The 15582-nt window shown below is 50.3% G+C and overlaps 2 protein-coding genes across 2 annotated transcripts; one reads left to right on the plus strand and one right to left on the minus strand.

Moving 5' to 3' along the window:
• Positions 1-3193: 3193 nt before the first annotated feature.
• LOC124707152 lies at positions 3194-6196 on the plus strand. The gene has a single exon (XM_047238816.1). It carries the CDS (start codon positions 3258-3260, stop codon positions 5934-5936), a length of 2679 nt encoding a protein of 892 aa, XP_047094772.1. The 5' UTR covers positions 3194-3257; the 3' UTR covers positions 5937-6196.
• Positions 6197-7682: 1486 nt separating this feature from the next.
• LOC124649616 lies at positions 7683-9372 on the minus strand. The gene is made up of 4 exons (XM_047189212.1): positions 9215-9372; positions 8812-8979; positions 8645-8715; positions 7683-8148 (listed from the first exon to the last, which is right to left on the minus strand). Exons 1-4 carry the CDS (start codon positions 9263-9265, stop codon positions 7881-7883), a joined length of 558 nt encoding a protein of 185 aa, XP_047045168.1. The 5' UTR covers positions 9266-9372; the 3' UTR covers positions 7683-7880.
• Positions 9373-15582: the final 6210 nt, after the last annotated feature.

A 15582-nucleotide genomic window follows, 5' to 3' on the forward strand; every position in this document is an offset into this window, starting at 1 on the left:
ACACTTGGGCAACGGTCCGATTTTCCGTGGTGGAAGGGCGCCCAAGCGCGACGGACCGAAAAAATCGTCGTAGGACTTTGCCTGACGCAGTTTCCACAACAGAACCCATATCGTCGGGTTAGGCCCATAGACGACGAAAAATACCCCTTAGCGGACGATTTTGAGACGTTGTCTATCAGAACTTTTCTTGTAGTGAACTACATCCTCGGACATAGCATCAATGTTTTATCCCTAGTGGCAACAGCACATCCATAATCTTAGAGGTTTCTGTCACTCCCCGCATTCATGGAGACATGAACCCACTATCGAGCATAAATACTCCCTCTTGGAGTTACAAGCATCTACTTGGCCGAGCATCTACTAGTAACGGAGAGCATGCAAGATCATAAACAACACATAGATATAAATTGATAATCAACATAACATGGTATTCTCTATTCATCGGATCCCAACAAACACAACATATAGAATTACGGATAGATGATCTTGATCATGTTCGGCAGCTCACAAGACCCGACAATTAAGCACAATGAGGAGAAGACAACCATCTAGCTACCGCTATGGACCCATAGTCCAGGGGTAGACTACTCACACATCACTCCGGAGGCGACCATGGCGGCGTAGAGTCCTCCGGGAGATGAATCCCCTCTCCGGCAGGTGCCGGAGGCGATCTCCCGAATCCCCCGAGATGGGATTGGCGGCGGCGGCGTCTCCGGAAGGTTTTCCATATCGTGGCTCTCGGTATCGGGGGTTTCGCAACGAAGGCTTTAAGTAGGCGGAAGGGTAGGTCAGGGGGCGACGCGAGGGGCCCAGGAGACAGGGCGGCGCGGCCAAGGGTGGGGCCGCGCCGCCTGCCCTCCTGGCCACCTCGTGGCCCCACTCCGTTAACTCTTCGGTCTTCTGGAAGCTTCGTGGCAAAATAGGACCCTGGGCGTTGATTTCGTCCAATTCCGAGAATATTTCCTTACTAGGATTTCTGAAACCAAAAACAACAGAAAACAAAGAATCGGCACTTCGGCATCTTGTTAATAGGTTAGTTCCGTAAAATGCACGAATATGACATAAAGTGTGCATAAAACATGTAGATATCATCAATAATGTGGCATGGAACATAAGAAATTATCGATATGTCGGAGACGTATCAGCATCCCCAAGCTTATTTCTGCTCGTCCCGAGCAGGTAAACGATAAACAAAGATAATTTCTGGAGTGACATGCCATCATAACCTTGATCATACTATTTGTAAGCATATGTAGTGAATGCAGCGATCAAAACAATGTAAATGACATGAGTAAACAAATGAATCATATAGCAAAGACTTTTCATGAATAGTACTTCAAGACAAGCATCAATAAGTCTTGCATAAGAGTTAACTCATAAAGCAATAATTCAAAGTAAAGGCATTGAAGCAACACAAAGGAAGATTAAGTTTCAGCGGTTGCTTTCAACTTGTAACATGTATATCTCATGGATATTGTCAATGTAGAGTAATATAATAAGTGCAATAAGCAAATATGTAGGAATCAATGCACAGTTCACACAAATGTTTGCTTCTTGAGGTGGAGAGAAATAGGTGAACTGACTCAACAATAAAAGTAAAAGAATGGTCCTTCAAAGAGGAAAGCATCGATTGCTATATTTGTGCTAGAGCTTTGATTTTGAAAACAAGAAACAATTTTGTCAACGGTAGTAATAAAGCATATGTATCATGTAAATTATATCTTACAAGTTGCAAGCCTCATGCATAGTATACTAATAGTGCCCGCACCTTGTCCTAATTAGCTTGGACTACCGGGATTATCGCAATGCACATGTTTTAACCAAGTGTCACAAAGGGGTACCTCTATGCCGCTCCGTACAAAGGTCTAAGGAGAAAGCTCGCATTGGATTTCTCGCTATTGATTATTCTCAACTTAGACATCCATACCGGGACAACATAGACAACAGATAATGGACTCCTCTTTTATGCATAAGCATGTAGCAACAATTAATTTTCTCATATGAGATTGAGGATATATGTCCAAAACTGGAACTTCCACCATGGATCATGGCTTTAGTTAGCGGCCCAATGTTCTTCTCTAACAATATGCACGCTCTAACCATAAGGTGGTAGATCGCCCTTACTTCAGACAAGACGAACATGCATAGCAACTCACATGATATTCAACAAAGGGTAGTTGATGGCGTCCCCAGGAACATGGTTATCGCACAACGAGCAACTTAATAAGAGATAAAGTGCATAAGTACATATTCAATACCACAATAGTTTTTAGGCTATTTGTCCCATGAGCTATATATTGTAAAGGTAGAGGATAGAAATTTAAAGGTAGCACTCAAGCAATTTACTTTGGAATGGCGGAGAAATACCATGTAGTAGGTAGGTATGGTGGACACAAATGGCATAGTGGTTGGCTCAAGTATTTTGGATGCATGAGAAGTATTCCCTCTCGATACAAGGTTTAGGCTAGCAAGGCTATTTGAAACAAACACAAGGATGAAGCGGTGCAGCAAAACTCACATAAAAGACATATTGAAAACATTATAAGACTCTACACCGTCTTCCTTGTTGTTCAAACTCAATACTAGAAATTATCTAGACCTTAGAGAGACCAAATATGCAAACCAAATTTTAGCATGCTCTATGTATTTCTTCATTAATAGGTGCAAAGTATATGATGCAAGAGCTTAAACATGAGCACAACAATTGCCAAGTATCACATTATCCAAGACATTATAGCAATTACTACATGTATCATTTTCCAATTCCAACCATATAACAATTTAACGAAGAAGAAACTTCGCCATGAATACTATGAGTAAAGCCTAAGGACATACTTGTCCATATGCAACAGCGGAGCGTGTCTCTCTCCCACACAAAGAATGCTAGGATCCATTTTATTCAAACAAAACAAAAACAAAAACAAAAACAAACCGACGCTCCAAGCAAAGCACATAAGATGTGATGGAATAAAAATATAGTTTCAGGGGAGGAACCTGATAATGTTGTCGATGAAGAAGGGGATGCCTTGGGCATCCCCAAGCTTAGATGCTTGAGTCTTCTTGTTATATGCAGGGGTGAACCACCGGGGCATCCCCAAGCTTAGAGCTTTCACTCTCCTTGATCATGTTGTATCATCTCCCTCTCTTGATCCTTGAAAAGGCTTAAACCCCACAATCGTACAGTACAGTCAAGCCAAGGGTCGTCTCCACCATCTCCTTCCCCAAAACCAAACGGAGATCTCAATTCTCAGTCCCCGATGGCGCCACCGCGCCCCTACCCGCACCGCCGCCTCCTCCTCGTCCTGCTCCTGATCCCCGCCGCCGCCGCGGCCGCCGGCCCGCTCTACACCGCCCACTGCGCCGCCCCGGGCCACGCGCCGGACCTCCTCGACGGCGACGACGGCTCCTCCGCCCCCACCCACGCCCTGCAGCTCCCCACCGGCTACTTCTCCGGCGGCGGGGACCGCCTCTTCGGCCCGGACGCCTCCTTCATCCCGCGCACCTTCTCCCTCCTCCCCACCTCCGCCCTCCGCACCGCCGACCCCTCCCTCCTCCACGTCGCCGCCACGCTCTCCCTCTCCGGCGGCCGCCGCGGCCCCAACCGCACCCGCGGAGGCCGCTTCCTCTTCCAGTACGACCCCGGCCGCTCCCACAACCGGCCCCGCCTCCCGCGCTTCTCCGGCCGCCGCGGCGCCCTCGCCTTCGACCTCGACGGCTACTACTCCACAGCCACAGGCGAGCTCTGCATGGTCGGCACGGGCGCGGGCCGCGCCGCCGACGGCGCCCCCGTGGCGCCCCTCCCGGCCGTGCTCCGCCTCCGCTTCCCCGCCCCCGCCGCCAACCTCACCCGCCCCTTCGTCACCGGCCGCCTCGAGACCACCTCCCCCTCCCCCATCCTCGACCCCGTCGCCCTCCTCGCCTACGCCGAGGACGGCTACGCCTACGCCGAGGCCGCCTCCTGCCCGCAGCCACCAGCCAACGCCCGCCACCCGTTCGACGGGAGGACCTTCTCCTGCGCCAACATCAAATCCCTCCTCAAAACCAGCTTCACCCTACACCACAGCAACGGCACCGCCTCCTCCTCGCTTGGCATTCGCCAGAGGTACATGTTCGTCAACCGGGTACAGTGCGCCGCCGACGGCGCCGTCCGCGCCTACGTGGTGTTCTCCAACCAGTCGGACTTCTCCAGGTACTACTTCATGGTCGCCGAGAAGGCGGTCGTGGCCGAGGGGTTCTGGGACCGGAAGGCGAACCGGCTCTGTCTGAAAGGGTGTCACGTCGAGAGTACAGGGCCTTCCCGTGCCGAGGTGTCCGTCGGCGAGTGTGGCATCGGGATGAGCTTCTGGTTCCCGGCGGTGTGGTCGATCCAGGACCGGAGCTTCTCCGCGGGGATGGTCTGGAACACGAGCTTGAAAACCGTGGAAGCGATTGTCGGGTACTCGAATCCGGGTGCTCCGCACTTGAGGGGCAACAGTTTCGCTGGTCTCAGGTACAACTACACCAAGGTTGATGAGGCAAAGCAGTACTATTACAAGGACCCTAGCCTCACCAAGAAGAGGAAGGGGAAGTTTCCGGATAGTAATGCATACCTGGACTTGGCGTTTCGTTTCTACTTGAAGCAGGGAGGTGGTTCTGGATACGCATCGCCGATCACAATTGGGTCGATGCTGTATGATGGGAATTCTGTAATGGTTGATAGTGGCACTTTCTCTCGTCCTTCTGTGGTGGAAAGGAAGCAGGGGCTGCTCAATGTCAGCTATGATATCCGCTATGTTGGGAATTGGTCAATAGAAACATTCCAGCGTCAACATATCGCAGCGGAAGGTGTTTATGACACTGAGACAGGCTCCCTGTGCATGATCGCGTGTCGTGGGGTTAATGTCTCGTCAGATTGTAAGATTCTGGTCACCGCGCAGTTTGCTAGTCTGGACTCAAAAGTGACACAGCATGTCCAGGGGAAGGTTAGAAGCTTGAGGGAGAAGACTGATCCACTTTTCTTTGAGACGCTCGAAATTGCTTCGTACGGGATGTACATTGACCAAGTGGAAGAATCAATTTGGAGAATGGACTTGGAAAGCACCATGGCCCTGATCTCGATGACACTATCATGCGTCTTCATTGTTGTGCAGTTGTTCCATGTCAAGAAGGTACCTGAAGCGCTCCCAGCCATGTCAATCACTATGCTTGTTGTCCTCGCATTGGGTTACATGACGCCACTTGTGCTCAACTTCGAGGCTCTTTTCAAGAACAACAACAAACAGACCGTTCCGTTCTCAAGTGGTGGTTGGCTCGAGATGAATGAAGTCATGGTCCGTATCATCACCATGATAACATTTCTGCTGCAGCTGCGCCTCCTTCAGTTGGCATGGTCGGCACGGTCTGTGGATGGAAACAAACTTGAGACATGGGCTGCCGAGAGGAAAGTGCTCTGGATATGCTTGCCGCTGTACATCATAGGGGGAGTTGTAGCTTTGATTGTCCACATGAGACCCAGCCATAACGGGAGAATGTTAAGGGGGCGTGTGTCTCGCATGAGGCCGCCGCCGCACGCCTTCTGGGAGGACCTCGTCTCCTACGGCGGCCTACTGCTCGACGGGTTCTTGCTGCCCCAGGTCATCCTGAACGTGTTCTCAGCCTCCAAGGTCAGAGCCCTCTCCCCAGGATTCTACATCGGAAGCACCCTGATCCGCGTGCTGCCCCACGTGTACGACGTGTTCAGGGCCCGGCACTTCGTGCCCAGCCTGAGGCCCTCCTTCATGTATGCAAGCGCTCACGATGACCTCTTCAGCCTCGCGTGGGACATCGTCATACCTCTCGGAGGGGTGCTGTTGGCTGCGCTCCTGTTCTTTCAGCAGCGGCTTGGGGGCGCCTTCTTTCTCTGTTCGAGGGCCAGGAGGGCGAGAGAGTATGAAATGGTCTCTACCACCAGCTCTTAGCAGCTTCTACAGCTTCATCGCGAGATTATGAATATAGCGGAGGGTTTTACATGTAGACTAAGAGATAGTTCTGTTTCCTGATGGGTGTTTATCAGGCAAAACACCCCTTGTTCGCAGTGAAAGTTAAATGCATGTATACCATAGAAATCTCCATGTTTCCTCTTTCCTGGTGGATGTTTATCTTGCAAAACGCTTGTTTACATGCATGTAAACGAAAGAAGAAGAAAACAGGTCGGGCAAGGTTCGATTCTTGATTTCCAGTTCTGTTTTCTGTGCTGCTATGTGGTTTAAGATTACCTCCTTGTTATTCTGCTACTCAGAGGCAACTAGCCCAGTTGGATTTCTATCATGAAATTAATCTGATTCCCTCCATGTTATTCCTGGCTGATGTTTACATGCTTGTTTACTGTGAAAGTTAAATGCATGTATACTGCAGAAGAGAAAAAACAAGTCGGCAAGAATCGGTTCACAAGTCACAGTTCGTATTTTCTGTGGGTTTCTATCACCAATTCCTTGAAATTAATATGCCCCTGTTCTTTTTCTGGGATATGTGTTTTCTTAGCAATTTTGCCTGTCGTTACAGCGCTCAATGCTCTATGTGCTTGCCTCTGACTTGCTGTGCGCTGTGGCAGATAATCTTTTATCTGTCTCGCTACTAGCGACTTCGTAGCTTGTATCATCACCTCCGGCATGTCCAGTGAATTGTAAGGATCCAACATTTAGCTTTTAAAACTTCTGTGGCCAGTCATTTGTGATATTGTTGGTGTTTGTGTTGGATCTGATTTTGAGTCAGTGGCACGCTGGTGGTTGATTAATAAGAATAATGCAGTGGTTAATCTGGTTTGCGGCGCTACTCTTTTTGGGCCTTATGGAAATTGCGAAATGATCTATGTTTCCAGGGAAAAGTGTGGCCAGGCGTGCAGGATCTTTGGAGAAGGATACCAATATCAGTGGAAGGTACTCTACTACTCTCCAAGGATGCTGTTTCAGTGCTGCTGGCTCGAAACGCGCTGTTCTTGAGCAAGAGAAGAGGAGAGCTGCTGCGGATAGCCTGGAGATGAACAGGATCCCCAGGCTTGGCGAACTGGACACTTCTTCCAAGGAGTTTGATGAACGACAGGCCGAGACCTCCCGGATGCTGACCCTGGAGCGTACTGGAGCTTTTAATTTTTCCAAGCGATCCCCCAAGGATCGAATTTCATTACCACCACGATAAGGAAACACGGGCACGACAGCCCCCAGCATTCAAAAAAAGTAACTCTGATATCTCTTGCCGTTTGTTGTTTTCTCTTGGCTATGCTTTTAGTTGTAGTTGTCAGCTTGGTGGCTGGTTTGGTGTAGTGTCCTTGTGGTTTCCGAACCTGGTCTTGCATTCAGTGTATGGCCTGGGTGCCTAAAAACTATGTTTAACTCTGTTGGTTTCAGTGAAACCGGGGCAGGGCCCCTTTTATATATCTAAAAAAAAATAGTCATAGTGGGCACTTACCAGTTAACTGTCTGAAAAAACACAGTACTACCCGAATTTAGACAAACCTCCGACACAGTACGCACTTACCAGTTAACTGTCTGAAAAAACACAGTACTACCCGAATTTAGACAAACCTCCGACACCCTTTTATGAATGAAGGCGGTAACAAAAACCGTTTTGAGAAGAGGAAGATCATCAATCCCATAAAGCTCAAACTGAATGTGGCTGTATTTAATTTCTGAACCCCTTACTCTCCAAAGCAAATTGACAAAAGAACATAATCCGCCCAACACGCCGTTTATTAATTTGAGCATCCACTTATTGTTTACAACATACATTATAGTTGTATATATCCATTTTCTCTATAAACTCAAATACATGTATATAGACACGCTAGGATCGAAAACCTCATTTATGTATCTGAGAATTGCTCCCTGTAAGATCTGCTTCCAGAAAAAAATTAGAAGTCATTGTCATCACCCCCTCGAATTGGATCTCTTGAGGTTTACGATGAAGTCATCGTCATCATCGTCGCTGTATTCAACCTTTCTCTTGGCCTTTCCCAAGGAATCAGCGTTGTGCGACGACGTGGCCGGTTTCTTCCAGCTCTCTGGCTCTGGTTTATGTTTGCTTGCAGGAGTGGGCTTAGCGGGTGTCCCCGATCGTATTTGCTGTTGCCGTTTTTGCTTCCTGTCGTAGGCTTTCCTCGCTCTCTCTGGAGATAACAGCCCATGCTCCATTAACCTGCAATTGTGTGTTATATATGTCTGTCAGTGGTGGCTTAACATAACCCAAACGAATACTGTAGGAAACAATATATATGGTTCTGTATCCCGTCGGTCAGCTCTGGATGATAATAGAGATCGAACTAGTACTTGGTGGTCTGCTAAGTTGTCAAGGATACGATACATTTGGTATTTTGGTTGAGTGTCTGTCAGTCAGTCAATCAAGGATGATTCAGGCTTCAGAGTGAAGCTGATCATTATTTCTAGAGGATAGCTGCGCGTAAGCTACTACTATTCCCTTGCAGTATAACAATTGGTAGCATCTTACATTCAGAAATCAGACTAGCTGGGTGGTGGACACAAAACAGTAGAACTCTACATTGTGTTTGGCTTCTAATAGGAACATGCCGCATGTAGCTGTATTAACTAGCAAGAAGCAGCAGCAGCAGAGCACAAGGCCATACGTAATAACAAGTCAGTACCAAAATTTATGGGGAAGAAATGCATGTACCAACCAGAATTCGGCCATCTCACTTGAGGGGATCTGCTTGGAGAGCGACTCGTAGAATATCCTGAGGGGTTCCCTCTGCCAAATTGCCAAATCAGATGAATGGAAACACATTCATATACCATAAACGCTTGAATGGACTGTTCAGAGACGAAGCTTCTGAAAGTTGGTTACCTCCTCGGGAGCATCGAACTTCTGGCCGGTCAGGGTGTAGACCTTCTTGGCCGCCTTCCCTCGCTTGGTGGCCGTGCTAGCTCGCTTGTTGCCGCCGCCGCTGCTGCTGGCGGCGATCTTGGCCTTGGACGAAGCCAGCGATATGGATCTCATTCCTCCTCCTTTACCCTGCGAGCGACCAAGAGTAGAGCAGATCAGACAACTTGGTCGAAGTTCAACGGCGAGTTTGCTTGGAATTAGTTGCCATGCGAGGAGTAGGGGAGCAGGGGCCGTTGGTTAGTAGCAATTCAGCTGGCGATTGAGCAGATCGACGCAAGCTTAGCTAAAACATGCAATTGGTTTTGTTATCAGGTGAGGTGCATGAGATCTGGTGTGGTGGCGGGAGGAAGGAAGGAAGGATTACCTCGAACTTGGAGAAGGTGGACTTGCCCTTGGAGGAGAAGGACGACGCCATGGTAGCTCGCCTCTGTAGCAGAGCAGAGGAGCAGAAGAGGAAAGGGGGGAGGATTCAGAAAGAGAGAAGACAAGTGAGGTCAGGTGACGTGGTCTGTCCTGTCCGAAGGAGGATATAGTACTAGCAGTAGCACATTCAGTTGGCGTGGGTTTCAGTGCCAGACAACACGGTAACTCCGTTTTCCTTTTTTCCTTTTTCGATTTTTAGAGAGAGAATAAAGGGGAAACACTTTTTTTTTGAACAAAGAAAGGACCCGAAGACCCTAGATGCTGCTAGTATTACCGAGGCGGAGATTACATTTTGCAGAAAAACCCCTACAGAACAGGGGAATTCTGGATAAGGATTGAAAATTTACAGAAAGGATCCTAGAAAGATTATAGTAAAAGCAATCAGGTCCTTCCTTGTCGGCTCCGCGGCTGAAGGTCGTCGATGCATCACTCCACCACAGAAGAGGCGTCGGCACCGGGGACGAACCACTTGGTCCGGTGTCGTGGTTGGAGTTGAGTGCCTTCCCCTCTGACTGCTTGGTCTCTGGGAAGGAGAGTCTGAGGAGGGTCGCCTTTCGACCATAAGATGCAGAGGCAAGGCGGCGATGGCCACCGGCGTCAGTCCTCCGCTGAAGAACTCCAGGATCTTGTCCAAACAAGATCGATGACCAGTCGTTGGCCATCGTGAGAAAGCTCGAAGTAGCAGCAGGAGATAAGCCAGCCACCGCAAACTCCTTGGTGCCTTTAGTGCCCTTCCCCTCGCCACCATGGCCGGCCAAGAGGACACGAAAGAGAAGAAGAAGCTGCAGCTGCTGGAGGTAGCGCTTATTAACCGAGCTCGCCGGAGCAGCTTCCCTGAACGCCCACCATGGACGCAAGCGACGAGCCACCCCGATCTGCTTCCCGATGCTGCGCTAGCACCTCGAGAAGCACAAGCTCCAACCCAGCTTATGCTCGGAGATGCCTGTGTCGAAGACGCGCTGTTGCCGTCGCCCTCGCCGGAGCCACGCCGCCGCACCGCCCAACAACAGGATGCACCAGATCTGGTGAGGGAGATCTGGTGACCTACTCCTAGACTCCACTACGGGAATATAACTACTATGTACACCTACGCCGGCGCCTTTCTGTCGCCATCTCCGGCCGGTAGAGCCACCGGAGAGGGGTCGGGATCGGCCCAGAGAAGAGGAGAGGACTCTCAACTACTGTTCACGCTAGAGAGAGGAGAAGGGGGGAATGAGGGCTTTGGCGTGAGGGGGGGAACACTTTGGGCAGGCCATCTACATCTAACCAGCCCAGCCCGCCACTCTGGTCACACAATATTTTTTTTGCTTAAATCCACTCTTTCCTTTTTCTCTTTAAAAAAAGAAAAGACACGCAAACACATTTTATATCTGGTATTTATCAAGGGAAACAAAATCCAGCACAAATGAGACACGGCTTAGACACAAAACAACCAGTAGAAAGAAAATATGCACTAAACAAGAAGAAAATGACTTGGGACACCTATAACTTCCTTTGCCAACCAAGAGTTTGAAGACCACAAAAACCACTCGTCATGAACAACAATATCAAATAACTGATGAAAGTTGTAATTGCCTTTGCCAACCAAGAGTTTGAAGACCACAACAACCACTCGTCATGAATATGAAGATGAGGCGGGTGATGCGGAGACGCTGAGGTGTGTGCGCGCGATGGAATCGAGGCCGGAGTCGCGCAATGCTAACCGGGAAGAGGAAGTCGTGGCGAGTGTTATCACCAGAATTTGACCGAGTCAGAGGTGGGCCGCGATCAAGATGGGCTTGAAGATTATATACGGAAGAAATACGTGAATCGGCCATATATGCAAAGTTTGGGCTAGTTTGCCCATGTATCTGTAATATAGTAGATTATGTGTCGGTTAGTTAGAGCTTGTCTCGTGCACGGTTGGGATTATTCCCACGTTAGAAAGTCTACGGACTATAAATATGTATCTAGGGTTTATGAAATAAACAACAACCAACGTTCACCACAAATCAATCTAGGCGCATCGCCAACTCCTTTGTCTCGAGGGTTTCTTCCGGTAAGCATCATGCTGCCTAGATCGCATCTTGCGATCTAGGCAGCACAAGCTTATTTGTTGTTCATGCGTTGCTCGTATCGAAGCCTTTTTGATGGCGAGCAACGTAGTTATCTTGGATGTGTTAGGGTTAGCATTGTTCTTCGTATCATATGCTGTCGTCGTGCAACCCTTACGCATCTAGCCGCCCTTACACCTATCTTAGGTGTAGGGGCGGCACCCCGCTTGATCATTATTTAGTAGATCCGATCCGTTACGGTTGCTCCTTGTTCTTCAAGGATTAGTTTAATATCTACAATAGTTAGGCCTTACAAAGGGTTGGAGGATCCAGCGGCGCGTAGGGTGTCGTTTGCTAGCCCTAGACGAGGATGTTCCGGGGATCAACCTCGTGTTGGTTTTTAGGCCCTGTCTAGGATCGGCTTACGATCACCGTGCGTGGCCGCGAGGCCCAATCGTGAGTAGGATGATCCGATTATGCGGTGAAAACCCCAAATCGTCGTAGATCGTTTTAGCTTTATCTTGATCAAGCAGGACCACCATATATTCGTACACCTCGTGCGAATCATGGGTGGATCGGCTCCTTGAGCCGATTCACGGGACAACCCGAGAGCCGATCGAGGCTCGTATTTAATGTTTACGTGTATGCCATGCGGGAAACTAAGCGAGGCATCTCCATCACCTTCCCGACCGGGTATAGGTCGGGTGGCACGCCCTGCACCGAGCATCGGACGTGCGTGCCGGAGTTCTTTGTGGGCCGTCGCTCGGAGGGACCAGGGCCAGCCGCAGCCCTAAGTTGTTCCCGGCTCTCCTGTGTTGCCCGTCGCTGCTCGCCGGTGGGTTTCTGACCGCAACACATTCTGGCACGCCCGGTGGAACAATCTTCTACATCAACCACATCGCCATCTACATCTGAGATGGCGGACGGCACCCTGATCACGTACGAGGATCCGACCGACGAGCTCAAGAAGAAGTATGACGAGGTCAAGGCGATCCTCGAAGCCGACCTCATCGGCTCTTTTCACGGAACCCGTTCACATGGCATCAGGTGGAAAGGGTTCTCGCCTGAAGGTGCGCTCGATGGAATAGACCTATCCGCCCCATCAGAAGAACGCACCAGGTCCCTGCGTCAGGAGATCAACTACATGGTGGCTCACTCGCTGCACCGCCACTCTGAGAACTTGGTGAACACTTTGGAGCGTGTCGCTCTTCGGGTGATCCAGGAGATCATGAGGCACCAGTACTCTCCGTAAGGACCAGCTCTCGGGACACATCAAGGGGAGATGCCACTCCAGTCCCGTCCACCGCTGCCATTTGCGTTCGCAGCACCAGAAGTGCCGAATTCACCGGCATTCGTCGTCTACAAGATCGGTGGTGACCCTAGTGACTGCCAGTTCTTGCATGAGGCGCCTAAGGAGATCCCTCACGGGTACATGTGCACATACGTGCCGGACTGCGGTAATCGGGCACTCACAAACCAGGCCGCAACAGCGAGGGACTTCGGGAAAGCGGGAGGAACGTCGGCGACGGATCTTGAGAAGCGTACGTGGCTAGCTAAATATGCCACCCCGACGAACCTCCAGAGCTCAGCTCCTGCAGTTGGCTCAGAGCTGGAAAAGCAAGCGTGGCTGGCTAAGTACGCCACCCCGGCGAATCTTCAGAGTTCGACTCCCGCAGCCAGCACCGCAGATCAAATCAGTATGATCCTGAGAGACCAGTTCGGCATGGTACCGAAAAGGAGGACAATCGGCTATTCCAAGCCGTACCCCAACGAGTACGAGTTGGTCCCGCTACCACCCAAATATCGGCTCCCTGATTTCTCCAAATTCAGTGGATCAGATGGTTCCAGCTCCATCGAGCATGTGAGCCGATATTTGGCACAGCTAGGAACGGCCTCGGCGTCGGATCCACTACGCGTGAGGTTCTTCGCACAGTCCCTCACGGGATCGGCTTTCGGGTGGTACACTTCGTTGCCACCGGACTCGATCCGGACTTGGAAGCAGTTGGAAGAACAGTTCCACATGCAGTATCACTCAGAGGCTTCCGAGTCTGGCCTTGCCGATCTGGCACAAATACGTCAGAAGCGTGGAGAAACTATGGCAGAATACATCCAGCGCTTCAGAAATCTAAGGAACCGATGTTATTAGGCTCGTGTAACTGAAAAGGAAGCAATCGAGTTGGCAGTGGTGGGCCTTGCATCACCAATCAAGGACATGGCCTCCCAGGCAGACTACCCTTCACTGGCGCACATGGTTCAGAAACTGTCGGCATATGAACAGCGCCACCCGGACTTGTACCAGGACAAATTCAAGCGTGCGGTAGCCCTGGTTGAGGCAGATGAAGATGAAGGCTCTGCGGGAGATCAAGAAGTAGCAGTGGCTGAATGGACTCGGGGGCAACCCCGTGTCCTGCAAATGGGTTAAGCCACCAGGTCCGCCCAGAGGGTTCGATTTTGACGTGTCTAAAACTGAGCAAATCTTCGACCTCCTACTCAAGGAGAAGCAGTTGAAGTTACCCGAAGGCCTCAAAATCCCCACGGTACAGGAGCTGAACGGAAAGCCATACTGCAAATGGCATAACTCGTTCTCCCATGCCACCAACGACCGCAGGGTGTGGCGTCGGCAGATCCAAATGGCGATAGAACAAGGACGTCCGATTTTGAACCAGTACGCCATGAAGGTCGACACCCACCCCTTCCCCGCCGTTAACATGGTGGAGTGCACTTACCCTGAAGGTTGCCAGCCAGGAACCTCGTTCAGCATCAACATGGTAGGACCTGGGCACCACTCTGGCAAGGATGGAGACGAGGGCAGCTGCTCTCGTAGCAAGGACACGGTGGAGGCCGCTCCACGCGATCGGCTCCGTCACGATGGCAAGCTTTACGTCACAGAGGGAGAAGTAAAGAACATAAGATATCAGCGACCTCTCTCTGATCACCTCCTCAATAAGTATGTGAGTCAATATAGCCAACGCCGACGATCCAGAGATCGTCTGGATAGAGAAGCCAGAAGACATCGTCGGCATGATCGCGATGAGGAGGAGTACGAGCGCCGTGCCAAGGAAAAGTCAAGGGAGCGAGACGACGAGGATAGGCACTGGGACTGTCCCTTCTTCAGACACTGCTGGGATTCAGGAATGAGCCGATTGCCTACAATCGGCAATTGCCCAGAATGTAAACAGAAGAAGAAGGAGGCAGCTAACGTGTCCGTGTTCCAACGCTTAGGGCCTCTCCTGCCTCGAAACAAGCACGCTGAGTCCCCTCGAGTAGAAGATCTCGAGGATTTGGAAGACGATGAAGAAGAAGAAGACATGTACCACCGACCAAGGTGGTGCCCTGATGGACTCAGCCGTTCCCAAAAGCGTAGGGTTCAGCGATTGCGCGGCTTGGAGGAAGCCGAAAGGTTATACCTGCACACACTAAGGAAAGCGCGGCCTGATCTGGCCGCGAAGGTCCAGCGAACCCTGGATGAAGAGGGTCGACCACAGAAAATGGAGTGGCGCCCCAAGCAAAGGAGAGCCGATGATGAAACATCGGCTGGCACAAACATGGTGCTCATCCTTCCAACGGAATTTAGTGCTCCAGGATTAAACGATGCACTCAATTTAGACGACGGCGAGCGTATCGACGTGACAAAGGATGGGGCTAGGCTGGTCATATCCACCGGCCTGACCGTGTAGCAAGAACAAACCGATGAGCAAACGTGGCGAGGCCGATCCTTGGGATCGGCCCCAAAGATCTATGAGGGAACACTACAGAGCTTTCATTGGGCGATCAATATGGAGGCCGATTCCAGCAATCGGCCAAAATTATCTTCACCACATGTTCTGCTTGTGTTCAACATCGATCTGCTGGGCAGCGGTTTTACGTCGGCTGATGAGTTAGGAAAAATCAACATTGGTCTTACCGGAGCCGACATGCAAATACAGTGCCTTGGTTAACTACAGAGCCGATATCTGCAGTTCCCTGACAGATTCGGCTCGGGGGGTATATAATCAGATGAACATGTGCAGATGGACATGTGTGCAGTGAAATGTTAGGGGCCGATAGGAAAAATCGGCCGGTAAAAAAAAAATTTTCATGATATACAGCCGATGCAAGGACATCGACTTCAAAACTAAGAAACGAAGCCGATGCTCAGCCATTGACTCTAGTACGATTACGCAAGATCTACCGGACGATGAGAGCTTCCTCAGCTGCAAGGAGCCGATTGCAGCAGTACTGTCAGGAACACGAGATTGATTTGGCGTGCAAGGCGGCCCTTTGCTCGTTATGCCGT

Source organism: Lolium rigidum, chromosome 4 (genome assembly GCF_022539505.1).
Source record: "Lolium rigidum isolate FL_2022 chromosome 4, APGP_CSIRO_Lrig_0.1, whole genome shotgun sequence".
NCBI lineage: Eukaryota > Viridiplantae > Streptophyta > Magnoliopsida > Poales > Poaceae > Lolium > Lolium rigidum.

What these genes read in the sequence shown, in the direction of transcription:
- LOC124707152 (XM_047238816.1), top strand. Translation starts at nt 3,258, where the DNA reads ATGGCGCCACCGCGCCCCTACCCGCACCGCCGCCTCCTCCTCGTCCTG.
- LOC124649616 (XM_047189212.1), bottom strand. Translation starts at nt 9,265, where the DNA reads ATGGCGTCGTCCTTCTCCTCCAAGGGCAAGTCCACCTTCTCCAAGTTC. An exon ending in AGTTCGATGCTCCCGAGGAG is followed by an intron (nt 8,716 to 8,811) that starts GTAACCAACTTT and finishes GCAATTTGGCAG; the next exon opens with AGGGAACCCCTCAGGATATT. An exon ending in AGTGAGATGGCCGAATTCTG is followed by an intron (nt 8,149 to 8,644) that starts GTTGGTACATGC and finishes ACACAATTGCAG; the next exon opens with GTTAATGGAGCATGGGCTGT.